Raw genomic sequence first — 19,084 nt, 5'->3', positions numbered from 1 at the left:
AATACAGTGCAGTACAGTGTAGTATCTTAGTTGGATATGGAAGTTAGCCGGGTTTTGTCTTTTACTCTCTACACATAACCATCGTGCTTTTTGGATGCTCGACACTGTGCTGTATATCCTTTACAGCACATAATTCAAAGCAAGCCCCATCCCATCCCTACCTCTGGACAATACCGTAGCGTAATGAACAACGTACGAATATGAAACAATGCACTAAAATCCAACCATCGTGGACCAATTCCTAGTGGAAAACTTCAACTTTTAAGCTTCAGGAACCCAGGGAGAAGACGGAGGGGAAAGGTAAAGTTGTGTCAACACCTGGATAACAGACACTTTATTAACCTAAAGATTGACTGATGTACAACAATGCAACAGTGGGAACTACCGCCGACAAGGGAGCATCTTTTGTGTCTGAGTCTAAAATGGACCTTGTCAGCATCATATTGCAATTGCTCTAATATTCAACCGCCTAACAGGCAATCTCATGTCTTAGACGAAAGACTAGAGCGTTTACTCTGTAGATGCTCGTTTGTAAGGACAATCCTGATTTCGCTTGGATAATTGAGTCAGTAGGTAGGGAACTACCTGGTGCTCATCACCTTTTCTTTCCTTTCTTTTCTTGTTTCTAGTACCTGAATCCCTGAACGCGTGGCACGCGACACACGGAACAAGCGTAAACTCCTTAGCTCGTTGCCTCCCTTGGCAGGGTTAATGGTTGGAAACACAAGCAGTCAGCAATGGATGAATGACAATGACCTGACTGAGGATCTTTGATATTACAACACTGTGCTAATAAAATCACATACTCTGCGCGAAACGAGAAGCATTGACCAGCATGACCAATTCACATTTCAACCAGCAACTTGCTTGACCCAGTAACATCAAAGCATCATCACGAAAGGCTGACTGTTCACAACGCAATACATACCCACGTATTCTTACAACTTGTACTTACTTGGACGCCACCCAATCCAGAAGCCTGCCTTGCCTTGTCGTGTCCGGCTTGGCCTCGACGCCACACACGCCCCTAGGTGTTCCACTTTGACTCCAGTTCTCTCTGTACAACCACAAAATCTCATTGCCATAACCCCGGCTTGGCATCTTGGATCTCCATTACAGCATAAAGTTGCCTTGCTTGACATTTTTCATCAGTGCTCGCCAAGCCCATACCAAGCATTGCATTCGAATACTCCAACAAGTTTCCCTGCTTTCTCGGCCTGTGTCGCCCTCGATCGAGATGCAATGCATAAGTGGGCTGACCAGTCTGTCTCCATTCCATCTTCGTGATTGTGACGAAAGGGGGTTCTTCTGCTAGGTAGTGAGACAAGCAATAGACAAGCTCACGACTACTGCATGCAGACTGCAACGAAATGTAATTAGAAGAACCTCAAGGGCCCGTGTGCTATTCACGCACTTATATTCGATAGTCGTTCTGCAGAAAGTATTGCATATAGTGTTGTCAAAGGCTAACTCCCGAGTACCGGAGACAATTTCGGTTGACAAGACCGTTCATTTGAACATGCCTTTTTTGAGTTCCTCCACTATTTCAGCCGCTTCCAGCGCACTGCGGGCTTCGAAATCATAGCGTTTGCTTTCCGTCGCCTTGTATACAACAAGCTATTTTGGGCATGTTTAGTATTGAACGATCATGAAATATCGAGTAATAAACTCACCTTGACGTTTGTGGGATGCTTTCGGAGGACTTTGCACCCAACTACGTTACTGAAGTGTACTGTTGTTGTCTTACCTGAACCGTCGTGTAACGCCTTACCACCAGATGCTGGCATGATGTGTATATATTCGCCATCTATCACCAGAATACGCTCGCTCATGCCTACAATGCGCATTGGCTGTTTTCGCCAGACCGTATACTTCTTGTAATTGGCATTGTTGAGTTCATCTTGCTTCATTGACTCACGTGCCAATGGATGACTGCCAACCATTGGGTTTTGCGACTTCTTGCGCTTTTGCATGGACTGCTCAGCTAGTGGCAATGTCTTTGGCGATGAACTGCTTGGAGACCCGGCCATCGTTAACGGGCCATCAGTCGCGAATCGTCGCCGGTACAATTCGAGGTCCGAGACATTTCCGATGGACGATACAGGTCGATCCAACATGACGACAGCTCCGGAACTAGGTAATTTCAAGACATGGTTGGCCTTATCAAGCTGTCTCTTTCGGCAAACTACGTCCAGAACCTCGGCCAAGTATGTGTCTGTCATCACATCAAGTGTTACCATCTGGCCTGGAGCTACGTCTGCCGACATGATATGAACTCGAAGTAGCTTCTGCTGCCCTCTGGATGTGTTGGGCACCGCAGCTGGTGCCTGCGGTATATCCGCCGGAGGAGCATTCGATCGATATGTTGTCGTGACAATGGGATTCTGCCGTGGCCGATCCGAAAGAAAAGAATTGACGTTCGGTCCTGGAGTACCCCGTGGAGTAGCGTCCTCGTCTGGTATCAGGGAATCGAGAGCTGCGCCGCCACCACTGTCTTGTGAAGTCACTGGCTCTTCTTCCTCGTCCTCTTGAGGAGTCAACGACTTATTCTCAATATACCCGTCCTCTGAAGCCTCTGCCAACGCAAAGTCGTCGTAAGCGGTTGAGTTTGACCGCATTCGCCCTCCTCCTCGAGCAGCAGCATTATTGACCGTCGTGAAAGAAGTCAAAGGCTTGGTCCTCTCAAACGGAGGGAAGTCATCATCGACCTCACCACCTTCTTCAACCATGCGTAGAGTCCACCAGTTGATATTGAGCTTTCCCTTGGGTAAAGGGGGTTCCAGCTTTTCTTCGTTGTATCGGTACAGACTTAACCCTATGAGGTCTGCTACTGTCACTACTCTCTCAGCACCTTGCCCATCATGAACGCGTGGCCGGATGAGAACCTGGAATGGCTTGCTTGGCGTTTTTGAAAAAGGGGCATAGATACGCACGGCAATAGACCCCTGGGTGCCCTGGCCGCTGAAATGTGCAAATTTCTGGAATGGGATAGATGACTTTTTATCCTTGGCTTTGAGAGCAGCTGATAGCAAACTCTTGGGCTGGGCAACGCTCAATGGTCGAATCATACTCATCGGTCTAGGAGGTGGTAACGTCCCAAGAACAATCGGATGGGTAGGGGGTCTCGATTTGCGAATTGTGGATTGTCGCACAAAGTTCTTGGGCGGTGTTCCCACGACCTGACGGGTAGGCGACGCGTTAATGGCATTCTCCACGCCGTCAAGAATCGATGCTGAGTCGATACTCTCGGCGTAATCGTCAGACATGTCTGAAGCCTCGTCAGAGTCTTCTTCCTCTTCTGGCAAGAGGGAAGTATCGGCTCGCTGGATGCCGGGTGAAGGCTCCTCCATAATCCTAGCCTGAAGCTTCGCGGCTCTCGTCGCAGCACGTGCGGCCTCTCGATATCGTTGGACGGTCGGGATGTCGATTTCATTTTCGGATGATATTTCGCTGCTTGTGACCGTGTCCCTGCGTGCTCTCTCCTGCACTGTCCCCAACGTTGACTGCGAGCCCCGGCGAGGAGCCCTGGGCGAAACAGTTCCAACCTGACGAAGATTCGTGTTCTGCAGTGGTGACGAACCCGCTCTGTTTCTAACGGGCATCTTGGCGAATTTGATCTGCTGCGCAGCCCTTTGATCCGTATCGTCATCACTCTCGTCGCTCAAATCGCTACTGTCTTCCTCTTCCATCTGCTCGCGACGCCTGCGTCGTCTTGTAGCCATTCCTGGGCCCATGGTGTCGGAGCCGGCCGCTGTGAGCATGCCACCATCTTCCTCCCCATCTTCGAGCGTGAGTCCAGCTTGCTTTGGTGCCTGAAAATATTCGGAAGCGATTGCGGTAGGAATTGGAGGTGAATGTGTGCGCTTGTGGTGGGAGGAGTTCGGTCGCCAGCCCGCGGCTTTGAAGGGAGCCGAGTTTATGAAGCCATCGTTAACGTTGAGAAGGCGCTCTCCAACCCCATCTGCGATTTCGTCAAGGTAGCTTGTGCGAAGTTGATAAGAGACGAGCCTAAGAACAACATCAGTTTACCAGACAGGGCAAGATATTTGGTCTGCGATCGGGACGTACTCTTCGAGTTGAATGACAGACATGTTGCCTGTCGGCTTTGAAGTTGTGATTGTACCACAGCAAGATGGGTTGAAGAGAGTGGAGAAACAAGTGTCGCTCTTCACATGCTTATCCGGTAAAGCGACCACCTAGATAAGTATAACTCAATAGATGTTAGTTATGCGACACACAGTGGGGTTGAAGGTAGGTAAGGGTGGTAGTTCAGAGCCTCATTAGATTGGTGGTGGCTACATCATAAGCACGGGCCATTGATGAGATAGAAGTGGATCCTCTCAACTTCATGTCGCGAAGCTCAAGTTCGCGATCCTTTTGCATCTTTCTTCTATTTCAAGTCCAACAATAAATTATCCAAACTATAAGCACCATGGGCCTTGTTGACTATTCCGATTCCGAAGGCTCAGGCTCTGAAGCTGAAGTCCAACCCCCCACCAAAACCGCACCCAAACAAACCGCATCATCCAAGAAACCCTTCCAAAAGGTCGTCGATCGATCCAACCCAGGCAAAATCGTGGTCAACCTTCCGCAAATTTCAAATGATAAACTGCAGAGCCAAGAAACTGCAGAGAAGAAGACAAAGACTGGTGGTGGTAGATTCTCAGGTTTCAATTCTTTCCTCCCAGCGCCTAAAAAGGCAAATATACCCAAACCTGCAGCATCGAGTAGTGCGTCTACAAGGCCAGCTTTTCAGTTCAAGACGAGCGCTGCACCAGGATTCAACAGAGACTCAGAAGAAGACCATAATACATCAAACGATGGCGCTTTAGAAAATGTGAGCGAGCCGACACCAAAGGCTGCTGCGCAACCATATATCCCTGAAGGACAGAAGCCTGCCGACGAAGTTAAGCTTGTGGGCAAGCCATTGATGTTCAAGCCTCTATCAGTAGCGAGGAACCCACAGAAAAAAAAGAAGCTTAATTCGGGGATGGCGAAGGCAATACCAGCACCCCGACAGGAGCAAGCTGAAGTAGCGGCACCTGCGGTTGCTCCAGCAGCAGCCCCAAAGAAGGTTTCTCTCTTTTCCATGCATACCGAAGAACCGTCTGAGCCTACAGAGAAGACATCTACTGGTATTTACGAGCCCATGTTTGCCACGACAGAAGGCTCGTTGGCCTACGATGAGGGAGCATATGGTGACTACGCCAGCCATGCGCAAGCTGGTCCGTCAGCAACCACGCTACCGGGTTCCGAGTCCTTGGATACTGTAGTCGAAGACCTCAACCTAACGGCAGCTCAGCAACGAGAACTGTTTGGTCGCAATGGCCTTGGTAATCAAGCAGCCAAGAAGGTTATCAATTTCAACATGGACGAAGAATACAGGCATAACGAGGAAATTCGAGCTGCAGGAGAAGAGCAAACACACAACCCTGTGCGGGCGATCCAGGGAGGTGGAAAGCACAGTCTGCGCCAGTTAGTTCAGAACGCGCAAAGCCAGCGCGATGCTCTCGAGGACAGTTTCGCCAAGGGGAAGAGCAACAGAAAGGAGGCAGCAGGCAAATATGGATGGTGATGATGATAGTGATACCCCATTTTTACAAAGTACTAAGAACGTCAAAATTGTTGTTTATAATTTTCAATCTGCAGGTGTTTCCTGCACAGATAGGTATACGCTTTCTACATCTAACCCAAAACAAACAGACATGAAGCATATATACATTGTACACATGATTGAACCCGACAGGCTCTTGAAAGCTGAACCGCTCGCCATGGAATTTGACTCCGACCCAAGAAAACAGAGCGAAACAAGCAAAAGATATCATCAAAAAGTTTCAACTCCAACTTTGCGACCGCTTTGAAAGGCATTGTCTGCTAACATGAATCCCCATTCTCCTCGTGTTGTGGGGGATATATCGTCATAATCGTGTGGTGTCATGGGCCCAAATCCTGCTGATCCTGGACTCATGATAGGCGTTGGCGTGAGAGGACTGAAGGCGCTTCGATTGACCGGCCCTGCAGTCAGGATCTGGTCAATCGTTGAAGGCGGCTCCCACTGCTGCATTGTGAAATACAACTGATCCGTTGGTCGTGCTGTGCGATCACCATCTTCCTCTTCCTCGGCTTCGATCTGAATGGGCATCTTGACTGGAGCCTCTATTTTCTTAGGTTTTGGTCTGAGAAGAGGACCTGGGGTGAAATTCGTCTGCAGCTTGAGCAAGGGCTTTGGCGATGGCGTTTTGCCTTTGGATGCTGTGATGTTTATCGTGGCCTCGCTTGTCTCTTCCTCTATATGATGTTTTTGGGAGTCGCTGATGGGTTTGATGGCTGGTTCGGCGAAACTTGTGAGGCCCGCGATTCCACCGTGCTGTTCCGGTCCACCATACGCTCGTCGATACATGCGATCCAGATCGACCAAGGCGGAATTCGAAACGCTCAGCCAGTCGTATGATCGAAGGATGGCTGTCTTGGAAACCTTTGTCCCGTTGGTCGCCAAGATGATGCGCCTGAGTTCGTCGACGGCGTCTTCGAGGCGGAGCGGGGATTTCGTTTTTGAGTAGCTAGAAAGAGCACTTTTCAGGCTATACAGTCTGTCGAGTGATAGTACAGTGAGGCCCTCCGAACAGAAGAGAACCTCATTCTGAATGATGGAGCTATGGATGAGTTGATTTGTGAGACCACAAGAAGAAGGCCTGACAGCAGGAGAGAGCCACTCTGATCTGTAATGCATTAGTTGGAGCTTTACTGTTTCTGAGTTTTGTCACATACCCAAGAGCAAACTTTTTCTCCGTCTTGGTCAATATGGTATTGAGAATCTTTTCGGATTTGGGGTTGAGCTCGTTGGTGTGGATGAGCCGCATACCGAAACCTGACGATGCGTTCATCATGGAGCTCATAGTATCAGTGGTCGTTGACGAGGCGGTGCAGGGTGTCATGGGAGGAGGAGACAAGGGTGTAGAGGGCGATAGAGGCCATTTGAACCGAGGGCTGGATATCTCGAGTGGAGGGACCTGGCCAGGCGAAGATAGCCCACTCCTTGGCGAACCAATCGACCGAAGGGATGCTGAAGAGCCCTTCTTCACCAATGACTTGAGTCTGGAGACAGGACCTTGAGAGATATTGAGACGAAAACCAGGAGACAAGGTCGTTGGGGTGATTGGTGTCAATAGACCTTTAGGCGGAACAACAGATGGGAGTTGGTAATCTCGACGAGCCACGACAAGCGTGATGTGCTGAGACTTCCGAGCGAGACAAGAAGATGCATGCTCGAGAGCAGGTGCCAGATTAGGTGGTAGATGGTGGGCGTCGAGGATAGAGGTACCAGCCTCGAGCGGGGACGAGATTCGATCCTTCAGCGACATGTTGAAGGTGTAGAGTCGTGCTTCAGTTAAGAGGACGACTTAGACAGAATTCTTGATCCGGTATGAAGTGAAGATAACAAACAAACAAACGACAAGGAACACTGAGCAAGAGAGACAAACAAAAGAACCGAATCGAACAAGAGCCGCACGGCAGCTATGGTATCCTTCTCAAGCCTGGTATCGTGAAACCGTCGTTGTTGTGATGCTGCATCAAAAAAGTTTCAAGAGAAGAGAGGATGAGTGGTAAACAAGAGTATTAAAAGACATGACACCATCCGCTTGAGCTTATTCTTCCCCGGACAGCTCTAAAAAAAGAACGGCAGATTGTTTATGTTTCATTCTTCAGGTGGCCTCCCAATAGGCCCGCCAGCCTGATATCCCCGGTGGATAGGTGATATAAAACGGAGTGATGCCAAGATTAGTTAGGCTCCGAAGCTATGGACTATGTTAAGAAAGGGGAAACGCAGCATCGCAATTGAAGACAAGCGGTGATTTTTACTGTCATGATTTACATGCGAGTGATGCCCCGCTGTAGATTTATCAAAAAAAGGTTTAGTATAAGGATATGGGCGGCTAACATGCATTAGCGGCTCTCGTCTACTATTTCAAGAGGCTGGCGGGGTACCTGGAACGATATGGGATTGGTCAGTGTCAGCCTTGCACTTAATATAGATGATTGTTGGCGGCCAGAGACGCTATCTAAGTGGCTGTATGCGTGTGAGTGTGACAGATAACCTGTGAACCTGCAGAAGTGATCTGAACAGGGGATTCTTACTTCCACATACATAGCTACGTATGTCAACAGAAAATATTGACTGTATCGAGAGATCAAGCTATATTACCACCCTTAACATATCATAAACATTTCTTGACGTAGCGTATCAGATCTTGAGAATGATCCCTTGTTCTAAAAACAGGTCCTTGCATCCATGCTCGTCACTACCGCTTTATGTTCCTGCGTTATTCCCAAGATCTCTTTTCTTGATCTCGGTAGTCATGATGCAAACCAACATTTATGTTTCTTGTGCATCAAGATTCCAGCCCTGTCAGTAGATATCCTTGACGTGAACCTTCAAGTCAAGGCCAGTCAGCATCAAAGAATATGCCACGTAGTCGGATTATACCATGAGTCTTTCTCTTATTATCATCATTGCCAACTTGACATCTAATAACTACAATGTGCCACGGCTTTCTTTGACAAGGATCATATTCAGCTCATCGCATTTCAAGACGAACCCATTGTTCCTTTCGTTTTGTTTCATCTCTATGAAAATATTTCTAAATTTGTAGGTGTTCGCAACCACAACTGTATCGTAGCATTGCAGCTAGCAATTTTGGCCAGAAATTTTGGCCATGTACCCAAAGATAGCTTTTTCCACCAGCCGCTGGCCAAGTCCCGTTAGCTCCTTTATATGACGCTAGGTGTGTTTTGAGATTTCTAGACGTGTCCCATCATGCATGCATCAAGTACTCACAACTAGGTACCTGGTAGATTTGTTTGTCAATTCAGCAAGTCCGTTCATCAGCTAAGAAGAAAGCCACCCCATTCGTTATCATCGGCCTGGCCTTTGAACTCGCCATCAGTGCCATAAGTTGCCATTCCATTTAACCTTCGCCATTTAGCCTTGTCCCTCTTGCCTTGTACGCCGCCACTCCCTGCTATGCATTTGTGCCCCAGAAACACTCGTTTCTGCCATCATGACTGTAACATGGGCACCTTTAGCCCAAAGAAGCCGTCGATCCGCGACTCGTTTTGTAGCTAGAGTCTACTAGATGTACCAAAGTCCGAAATGTAAATAGAAAGAGGAAAAAAGAAACACGGAACCTTGGCCAACGTGTTTGCGTCCACGCCAGAAAGCAACTCTAAGATCTCCTCGAGCCATACTCAATATTGCAACACCTGCTACATACCGTGTAGCTCCTGCACACCCGGGATGTTCATCTCAATGTCATCAATCTGTTCAGACGACCCGCAGGATCCTTCCCAGTCTTTAACCCAACGTCAGCCGTTACCAAAAGTCTGCTATGACTGTATCAGAGTCACTGAATGACTGTAACATACCGGTCCCGTCGTCTTCCATGTCATCAACAACAAGCTTGCGCAAAGGATCGATCACATCTGTCATAATTGTTAGCCATTTGCCACAACCCCCCAATTTAATGCATCTGACTCACCATCCTGCAGTTTGCGGAACCTCTTGTCTATATTACTCTGCTCACTTGAGTCCATATCTACTACCGCACTGCATTGCTCAATCACATCCAGGAACTCGGTCGCAATTTCTCGACCGACGTTGGTTCGTCTGCGGACGTGGTGGTCTTTGAGGTACTCGAGACATGCGATTCCGACCTGCTTTGCCGTCTCCTCAATGGCATCTCTGTCATACCGGGTAATCTCACCGTCAACCGGGCTGCGATCCTTCAGGTTATCGAATAGGGCGTTATCGAGAAACTCTTTTGTGGTGGCCCGCACTCGCTGATCAGGCCACGCGAGAAGGAAAGGTACCCATTCTGGCACTTGCTCAAGGCTGCACGCGCGAACTGCCCTGGCAAGTTCTTCGTCTTCTCTTTGAAGCTTCACCGCTACCATGTAGAAGCGTACGAAAAACACACCCTCATTGTTCTGGAGACTTCTCACCTGTGTGAACATATGTTGCACTATTTCCAAAGCGTTGCTGAGATTGTTGGTACTTTCGATGTAGGGAATGGCAGCCCGCAAGAACGGATCCATAGCCTGCGTTGAGGTTTCGCCACGAAGACATTGTTTCAGTGTTGAAAGGACTCGGTCATCAACTTTGTCATCCAATTGTACCAAGTGGCGGATGATAGCGTCGCTGGATGCCGGTGCCTGATCAAGCGCAAGAAGCTTTTCGACAAATAGGCTATCATGAGAGGCAGTGTCCAAACCACTGAAAATAAGAGATATCTCACGCGATGTCCAACTGAATGGCTCTGTTTGTGTAAGACGCTCTGCCGGATCCTCTTCGATTGCGTCAGGCCCAAGTTTCCATTTCATCTCGTTTATCAAGTGCAGGACAAGGGCAATGATTGATGCATACGAAGGGGGTTTTGGACTATTGTTTCGTCGAATAACACTGGCAAGCATTTTGTCCCAGACTCCAGTGAGTTCTTGTAGAGGGTCGGCCGATATGATCATAATAGTCCTTACCAGAAAGTCTGCAGCCAATACACGCCCAGTCTCACGATGGCCCAATTCAGCAAAGCCTAGAATTGCTCCAAAATACTCGTCCCAAGCCCTGATGTGGATGTGGAAGTACTTCCAAAGATGATCGAAAACAATCAGTACTCGATCAATGACAGAGCGGTGAGAAATGTCATGCCGATCAAGGTCTTCATTTTCATCGGATCCAGAGACTGGGCTGTATGACTCTTGTGGGTCGTAGACATTGGGAAACGCCTCTGCTATTTTCTTGAGTGCAGTAACCAGAGCTTTGCAGGTGAAGCTTCGCACTCTCTGATCTGGGTTGCGTTGGAGCATCATGCGAAGTGCGTTGGGGTAATCATCAAAGTAACTGTAGAATGCAAAGGCACAATAAGGGCAAGATGCGATCGCGCCCATCAGACTTCTATAATATGAATCGAAATCTGGAATGTCCCTTGTTCTCGTGACAACTTGGTCCAGATGGCCAAGTAGCGTTCGCATGGCCAAATTCTGGAGCCCATGTTCCTGCTGAAATTTGCATATGAAGTCGTTAGAACTCAGGCGAGTAACAGTTGCATCCACAGGGCCACAGTGCAGTAGTGATTGACGGAACAGTGTCAGAACGAGCCCAGTGCTCGTCTCGTCATAGATACAGTGGCGGCGGAGGATAACTGTATTTTCGACCCTGGTATGATCTTTGAGCTCGTCCGGCACCTCGACACGGAGAGGTGTAGAAATGTTAAGACTCATCATAGTTTCCTGCTCAGCACGCAGGGACGAAGCGCGCTGATAGAATAGCATATATGCACTGTAGTTCTTGTCGTACACAAGGCCGTTAGGGTCATGGAGAGGACGTTCCGCACCACCGAACGTTTTTTGTTCCATCTCCGCTGGGTCCCATGGAGTTACCATGTCATCGTTAAATTCAACCCAGCTTGGGCGATCAGCGGAGGAAGGGCGCTCGCGGATAAAAGAGTAGTAGTGTCCGGATTCGGCGGTACCAGAATGAACAAGCACACCAACTAGTTCAAAAATATCCTCCTCGCTATCACTGTCTGGGTTACTGAGATGTCCGATGGTGTATGGCCGCATGTCGACTCGACTTGGGAACGAAAAATAGTCATTGATCTTGCTGCGCTGAAGGGTACGTAGGTTGAAATCAAATCTCTTCAGGTGGAAGATGAGGTTTTCCGGGACGTCTTTGATACAGGCCCTAAGATTTCGTTAGTCAGAAGAAAGAAGTCAGTAAGAGGAGGAAGTACCTTTTTACCGCGTCAACATGGCGGTCGCACGTTGAACATTTGTACTTGTTGTCTATTTACTTGGTCAGAAGTGATTTGGCTTTTGCAACAAAGAAGCTCAGCTTACCTCCTTCCATGATCTCACCGTCCACATAAGCCTGTAGGCTTTCCTCTAGTGTGCTTTTCCCTTTGATGTCGCATTGGATGGCGGAAAAGGGCTCGAGGCGCTCAGAGATGTGCTCACATTCTTTGGACTTCACTTGCTGCACCAGCTGTCCACCGTAGAACGACTTCATTCTTCTCTTTTCGTCCTGGTCGAGAAGCTGATTCTCCCAACGGTCAAAAAGAAGATTGTAAAACTCGTCGACATCCATTTGGTTGTGGATATCAATTAGAGTGTCATCGTATGTCTTGATGGAATTAACAAAGTTAGTCGGGTCAATATAGCGAAGGTAGCTCTCCTGCATATGGCCAAATAATTTCTGGGTGTTGTCAAGGAGTTGCTGGTTAGTTTCAGGGTAGCGAACGCGGCAACTGAGCACGAAGCACCGGAAACCAGTGTTCATATATAGCTGCGTCATCAATGAATTCAGGTAACAGGTGTTGGACAAATTCTGCAGTCCTGCGTAGCCGCATGGAGCACGGAGTGCTCTGGACCGCTCGAAGTGGTAGGATAGCTCGTATAGGTATGGATTATCTGGAATATTTGTCAGTACGTGCGGGTTTACTAAAGGACCGTACATACCTTCATCATCTTGATAAAATGGCACTTGCTGGCCAAGTCCTTCTAGAACCATTTGAAACTCGTCTCGGTCATGCTTTACAAGATAGGACACCACTTCGCAAAGCTTGGACCGAGTTTCTCCATTAAGGATTACTTTAGGCACAGACTTTCCGCCTGGTAGACACTTGCTGGGATATAACTGCTTCCAGAATAATGACGTAGCAAGGTTCCTACGGCCAGTTAGAGTATTCCACGATATATCAGGTTTCGTTCCTTACCTAGGGAGTACCTCAAATAAGGCAACAGTGGCGTCCAACTGCAGACAAAGATGCAAGAGAGACGCTGAGCCTCTTGCTAATATATCTTCGACATCGGGCGATTCTATGGTCTAATAATTAAGACTTTAGTCCACTTTGCTCAGCTACGTTGGGTCAAACACGGTGACATACCTCAGTTGTTGTATGCTCTAGCAGAAGTTGGCTGGTTTTAGCCGCCAGCGTTGCAATGTTCACTACTTCAGGCGCTTGCTTGCTGATTCTGGCCAGCAGGAAGTAAGCTAAACGGAATAGCTCTTCGCACTGATGCGGAAAGCTAGCTGCCTCCGATATGAGATCTTTGGTGACGACCCAGAAGTATGTTGCTACTGAACCATTATGGGTGCTGATGGAAGCATGACCGGTAGCTGCATGCTCTACAACATTGAAGAACTCTTGGATAACCTTGATCGAACGTGCTCTAATGGCCTGACGGTGATCGGTTAGTAGAAGACAGCGTAGGACTCGTCCAAAGCCTGGGTTTGTGCTAAGTTTTGTCCAAAATTGGCTGTCCACGGCGCTTAGTCGCTGACAAAGAAGAAGTGCCAAGTGTACGGCAAATGAAGGCGCCTCTCCAGGATAATCTGCGGCATACAACAGGATTTCGACCAGTCGATCTGGATCTGGTATAACCAGACTCTTCGACATGGCCGATGGTTCTGAGGCGCTAATTCCTACATAATCGTTAGAGACCGTACAGTAAATCCAATCTTTTACACTTACTCTCATGAAACTGTTTGCATGCTTGAAGCAAGCTTGTTGTGAGCTTTAGTCGTATGAACGTTGATGCTTGTTCAAAGACGTCCTTGTCTGAGATAGCATGTACAACCAAGGACATGGCTGTCTTCAGAGCTTTAAAGTACGAGACAGAACGAGGCGAAAATGTGTCGTTCTGACTGCCATCACTGTTAATGTTACTAGAGAGAGTTTTGATATACTTGAGCAACGCATGTACAGCGTAAAGTGACTTGAAAGGCTGCCCTGGCGGGAAGACATCTTTGTACGTCGCTGGTTCGTTGTCGATCAACTTCGAGAGACGGCCGTCTGTCGGTAGTTGGGTGAGGAAGGTGAAGATCTAGAAAGGTTAGTATGGTATCTCATCGACTATGAATGGTATGCTTACTTCTTCTGCGAGTGAATCTTTCATGCTCAAGTATTCCCATATCTCATCAAAATGAGCAGAGATTTCAATTTCGAGCGAGGAAGCACCAGGTGTAACCCGATTAGAGAGAGTTGGACCAGATTCTTCACGTCTGACCAGTATAAGACCGTCATGCACGCGGAGATCTTTGAGAGATTTGCATATGTCGGTCTCACGTGGTAGGAATGGCTGGCCTCTATAGTAGATCCGATAGTTTTCGAATCCGGTTTCTTCACGGAGGCTGGCGAGCAAGGAAGCTGCAGTATTTCCTTTTCCAATCAAAAGTGGTTTGATGTCAGTCTGCTGGTTGCCATCAAAACACTGATACTTGAGTTCCGCTGAGTCACCCTGAACAGCATATGGTGCTTGAGAAATCAACGTTCTCAAGTCGGGTGTGGACAAGTGTGGTTTCGAACGATGAGCATCCAGCATGTACCGCAGAAACTTCAAGGAACGGACAAATATCCTTTCTTTTCCTCGTAACTTCTGACCTTTGGTAACAAATGCCATGTCCCCATCATCACCACCTTGAGAGTTACAGCTCAAGGCCTCTAGGTCTTTCGCGGCAACTTTCAACTGGTTTAAACATCGGCCAACCAGAGCTAGGTGGATCAACTGCGTTCGCTGTGCGGGGCCGGAGGAAATATACTCGTTTTCGATGTAGATATCTTTTGTAAGGACTCGGAGAGACCTTTCAGCCAAATTTTCATCTTCGGCTTCAAGAGCGATGCGCCAAACTTGTTCAATACCACTTTTGTTGACCGCTTCCTGGTCATCGAGCGCAAGGTCCGATTTTTCATTGAGACGGGGCATGATCTCGGCTAGAAGAAATTCCAGCATACCTTCACAGAAATACTCAGCGGAAAGAGTTGGGAGAAAGTGAAGTAGACAAGTCCGGAGAAAATGATTCGTGTGAATGTCAAAGTTGCCCCCCCGGTTGAGAGTGTTCAGTATGTCCCACCCGGCTCTCCTGTCTTCCACTGAGAGTGAGAGAGAACCGACAAGCATCTCCCAGAGTTTGAAACCGAGCTCCTGAGTGATGGTTTGTGGTTCCAATTGGATAATGACGGCAATGAATTCCCTTCGAGGCTGGTAAATGGGCGAGGCGAGTACCATCTGAGCATCCATTGCTCGCCCGACCTTGATAGCATGCTCCAATTCTTCTACAAGAAGTCTCGTGAAGTCGTGTTCTTCCACTAGTTCATGTAGCTCGGTGGCCATAACTCTTGACCGGATCGTTATGGAGAGAAAGAAAAGACTGCCTAGGGTGGTGGCAGACTTGTTTGCAATATCTTCAAGACAGCTCAGGTATAATTGTTCTCGTCCTTCATGGGTCGGTCCGTATCTTAACAATTCCTGGAGTTTATGCACTGTTGCTTGCTGCATTTCAGGTGACACGGATTGCGATCCGCCTGTGGGGACAGAGGACTCCCTCAACAGCCGCAGACAAAGGCTGTAAGGCTGGATTCCAAGGGGCTGCTCTATTGCAAGCCTCTCTGTCATAGATTTCATGACATGTTCCCAAAGCAATCGGATAGTGGGCGTAAAGGCATCTATAGGGAGTGTCTGGAACTTTTCGCAAAGAGCCAGTAGGCCTTCGATGTCAAAGAGATGGGCAATATTAATCACCATACGCGCCAGGGCGTCGACTGTACGAGGATCTTCTCCAGACGTGATCCCTTGCCATATCATATCTACATGCTCCTTGCGATAGTTCCTGGTCACTATTATGAACCCGACAATGTTGGCGCCCTCAACGGTAATCTCAGGGTGGCAATTAGAGCCTAGAAAGTAGTTGATGAACCCGGATCCGATTAAATACTCGGCAATATGTTCAATATAAGCTGGGCTATCGTTGTCATTTTGCTCGGAGTGAATTCTCCAACACTCGACAAGTTCTCTGCACATTTGTGTCGTTCCTTGAAATCGAAGTTGCATCTGGCTCGACCGAAGGAGTTTGATGAAGGTTTCAAAGCGACGCTTGAGAGCAATTGCCTCGATAGCGTAGTCTTGGGAGACTGCAGGAAAGGATTTTTGGTGCTCTTGAAGTAGACGGCTTGCAATAGGGAGGCCGCATCTGAGGACTGTCTTGATCATATCTGACAAAGCCGAAACACCCCTGAGGATGTTATCCGCGAATAGTTGCGAGGGCTTTTTCTCGATCATATCATCAAATATCCTACAAATTAGTTCGTACAGAGCGAATCCGTTCTCGAGTTCCTGTTTGAAGATCGAATTATTGTTAGGAATGCGTGGGTTGAGAGTGTCAGACATGATATCCGACGCCATTTGGCAAAACGATGCCAAATCGTTAGTCAAACGAGGATAACTAGGAATGAGTTCTGCCAAGCTTCTAGTCAGCTGCAAAAGACTGCCAATGCTTCCACTTGAATTTTTTTGATAGGTTCTGACGAAGTACGAGGACATAACTGCAACCTGATCGGCCTGACTGTCGCTGAGTCGCGGTGGTATGGTTATCGAATGGAGATGATGAAGATAAATCGGAGACAAGAGTTCGGGTATTTGCCGTCCCTGCGATTCCTGATCTACCATGAATTCCTTGATGGCTAGGATGTCTTGCCCGACCAACCAAGCTGATAGTTTGGCGAAACTTGCAAACAAAGCATTACTGAGTTCCCCAAGTGTTTCGTCTTCGTAAAGTGGAGGTCTATGGTGGTTAGTTATGTTAGATATTGAACATAGGTATGCACCTACCGGCGGAAAGCCATTGCTGGAATGATGCGTGGGAGGGTGGCCCAGAAAGGAACGTTTAGACGGCATGATCTCATTGCTGTTTGTCTACCGACATTCCCAGTGTATTCGAGATATTGGTCTAGCCATTGCTGCAGTTTATGAATGACCAATGGATCGATTGAGGATTCTACTTTGTTAGTATCTAGGCTCGCTGGGAAGGGTACAGATGTGCCTTACGTGCTCCAAGGTAGTTTGCGAGCCGCGCCGCCATTCCTTCCAGTGACTCATTGGGCTCATTGAAAGGAAATTCATTAACTGGATCAATTGCTACAAGGTCACTCTCGACCAAGGAAAGACCAGTACTTTGGTAGTCGGACATCATATCCTCATCAGATTGTATGGAGACAACCTCGATTGGCGGGGTTGCAGACTGCGAGGAACTTGGCCGTGAGATATCATCGTCTTGAGGAGCTTGAATCATGTCGACCTCAGAGTCTTCAACACTCTCTTGAACATTGCCGCTGACAGCATAAGTCGAATTTTCAGTCACAGCTGGCCGAGCCGCAGTAGTTGGGGAAGATGGTAACGAAGAAGAATCTTTCTGGGTCGCATTTCTGAGGTTGAGAGTGACCATGCTGGATGGAGGTTCTGTAGGAGGATCACAAATGTGAGAGCCTGACTCGGGGGTCTCAGGCGCAACAGGAACTGTTGGAGAGTCCGCAGCTGAGCCAGGTCGAGGCAAGGCAGGATCGGTGTCGAGAGTGGTGGAGCTGGAGGAGTCGTGAATGGGATTTGTTGCATCGAGAGAATTTGCAGGAGACCCGGAGAGAGAAGTGCGCCGGCGTTTGCGAGACGAGATATCGCTGTCATCAAATGGGTTTGGCCGGGTCGTGCTTGCTTCAGCGGAGGCAGCGCGATCTAGAAGCTCGGGAGATCTTGAGGCTGGATCCATCGGAGTCGTGTAGAGTCAACGGGGACGAGGCGTGAAAGTACAGAGACGTCACACCGTCGCGAGAGACGCCCCGGCGAAAACTGCACAAAATTAACATGTGGGTTTGATAGAAGAGTGAGGTATAGCGGGGGAGCAGCAAGATTCCCAAGCTCGAGATGAATATCGAACAGGGAATCAGAGCCAAAGCGTTGATGCGGGGGGATAGGCAGTTGAGGTGGACAAAAAGACAGGCGATTAAAAGACTCGGGATCTAACGCCAGATCAAACTAAAAATCTCCCAGAGCTGTGTTCACTCTCGAGTCTTGAAATGGGATGGATAAGAAGTAAGTGCAGGAAATGGATAAGGCTTCTTGGATCTAAGGGTAAGGTAAAAGCCAAACCAGGATCTGGAAGAGCTGGAGTATGGATTGGCAGGGCGCGGTCGCGGTCTGCTAGTGTTGGCACCCCGCCACGGCAGGAGCACTGGGGGTGCAGATAGTAGAAACAAGAGGGGGAAAGTACGATTAAGAGATACAGAGAATAGATCATGGAAATAACAAGATGAAAATTGTCCTGTTGTACTTGCCTTTCCGGTATGGTTGATAGTACAATAGCCTTATTACTGAAAGAAGAAAATATAATACTATTGCTGGTATTGTTGTTTCAATATAAATCGAGTGGGGGAAAGGCGAATAACAGAAATCTGGATTGGTTGCTAAGTCGAAGCTTTCGGGGGGTTTCAAAGCAAGTGGGTGGACTCAAATATCGTAGAGTACCTATAGATGAAATGTAAGGCAAAATTGGTGGTTGCCTTAACTGGTTTGACAGTGACACGTCCCGTCCATACAAAAAGTGCCTACTTCTAGGTCCCGTCACTGTGGCTCAACTTTTTTAGTGGAGAGCTCACCTGTGCGCGAGGTGATGTCAGGCTGTACCTGTCCGTGTCTATGCTGGACTTAGGGCGGGGTAGACCAGGTAAATTAGTTAGATGACTTTGGGTATGGGGTGAGGATAGTGCATTCAATTACATCGATGCCATGACAGATTGATCGGGAATTACTGTCAATATTGATGCGCGTGAGTGAACAGATGAATGCTGAGGGGTCTGGTATCTTCCAAGTCCTTTACAAGTCGGCACCGGAAATATAATAAACCTACAAAGGTTAATGCAACCGAGTTTTCGTGCTTAGACTCTGCAGGTGTCATGATAGCGACCGTGGGGTATCAAGACATTCAGCATCTATTCAATCATAACAAACGGCACAGCAGAAGACCTACTAACTGCTGAGTTGTTTTGTGGCTGTGAGAGTGGGCTGATATAGGGTGAAATCGGTATCTGGAAGTGAAGCCTGATTGAAGGATACCTACATTAGAATTTGCCTGTGATAAAACTTCATGACGACCAACCGCGTTTATCTGTGTCACCGGGCACGGTTCTTTGCCTCTGGCGGCTAGCTATCTGTCTCAGACTTGAGAATCTACGATGTTAAAGGCTACTATAGAATTCTATACGAG

The 19,084-nt window shown here is 48.1% G+C and overlaps 4 protein-coding genes across 4 annotated transcripts; 1 reads left to right on the top strand and 3 right to left on the bottom strand.

Moving 5' to 3' along the window:
* Positions 1 to 1,325: 1,325 nt before the first annotated feature.
* EDB82DRAFT_301024 (stress-activated map kinase interacting protein 1-domain-containing protein) lies at positions 1,326 to 4,343 on the bottom strand. Its single transcript, XM_025737555.2, has 3 exons — positions 4,069 to 4,343; positions 1,674 to 4,008; positions 1,326 to 1,617 (listed from the first exon to the last, which is right to left on the bottom strand). Exons 1-3 carry the CDS (start codon positions 4,089 to 4,091, stop codon positions 1,510 to 1,512), a joined length of 2,466 nt encoding a protein of 821 aa, XP_025592404.1. The 5' UTR covers positions 4,092 to 4,343; the 3' UTR covers positions 1,326 to 1,509.
* A 1-nt stretch (position 4,344) lies between these two features.
* EDB82DRAFT_301055 (mitotic checkpoint regulator, MAD2B-interacting-domain-containing protein) lies at positions 4,345 to 5,700 on the top strand. Its single transcript, XM_025737554.2, has one exon. The coding sequence runs from the start codon at positions 4,433 to 4,435 to the stop codon at positions 5,573 to 5,575; it is 1,143 nt and encodes a 380-aa protein (XP_025592403.1). The 5' UTR covers positions 4,345 to 4,432; the 3' UTR covers positions 5,576 to 5,700.
* A 124-nt stretch (positions 5,701 to 5,824) lies between these two features.
* On the bottom strand, positions 5,825 to 7,361 carry EDB82DRAFT_529233 (uncharacterized protein; the record flags this gene model as incomplete). The annotated part of the gene is made up of 2 exons (XM_025737552.1): positions 5,825 to 6,719; positions 6,769 to 7,361. 2 exons carry the CDS (start codon positions 7,359 to 7,361, stop codon positions 5,825 to 5,827), a joined length of 1,488 nt encoding a protein of 495 aa, XP_025592402.1.
* Positions 7,362 to 8,897: 1,536 nt separating this feature from the next.
* Positions 8,898 to 17,951, bottom strand: EDB82DRAFT_300975 (uncharacterized protein). The gene is made up of 12 exons (XM_025737551.2): positions 16,876 to 17,951; positions 16,660 to 16,825; positions 13,927 to 16,612; positions 13,527 to 13,878; positions 12,939 to 13,477; positions 12,768 to 12,877; positions 12,511 to 12,719; positions 11,893 to 12,462; positions 11,787 to 11,838; positions 9,537 to 11,737; positions 9,424 to 9,480; positions 8,898 to 9,350 (listed from the first exon to the last, which is right to left on the bottom strand). Exons 1-12 carry the CDS (start codon positions 17,588 to 17,590, stop codon positions 9,265 to 9,267), a joined length of 7,743 nt encoding a protein of 2,580 aa, XP_025592401.2. The 5' UTR covers positions 17,591 to 17,951; the 3' UTR covers positions 8,898 to 9,264.
* Between the last annotated feature and the right edge of the window lie 1,133 nt (positions 17,952 to 19,084).

This window comes from Fusarium venenatum (assembly GCF_020744135.1).
Source record: "Fusarium venenatum strain MPI-CAGE-CH-0201 chromosome Unknown EDB82scaffold_4, whole genome shotgun sequence".
NCBI classification, from domain to species: Eukaryota; Fungi; Ascomycota; class Sordariomycetes; order Hypocreales; family Nectriaceae; genus Fusarium; species Fusarium venenatum.
Note: the sequence above shows the minus strand (reverse complement) of the source record. Positions and strands in the feature narration are given on the sequence as shown.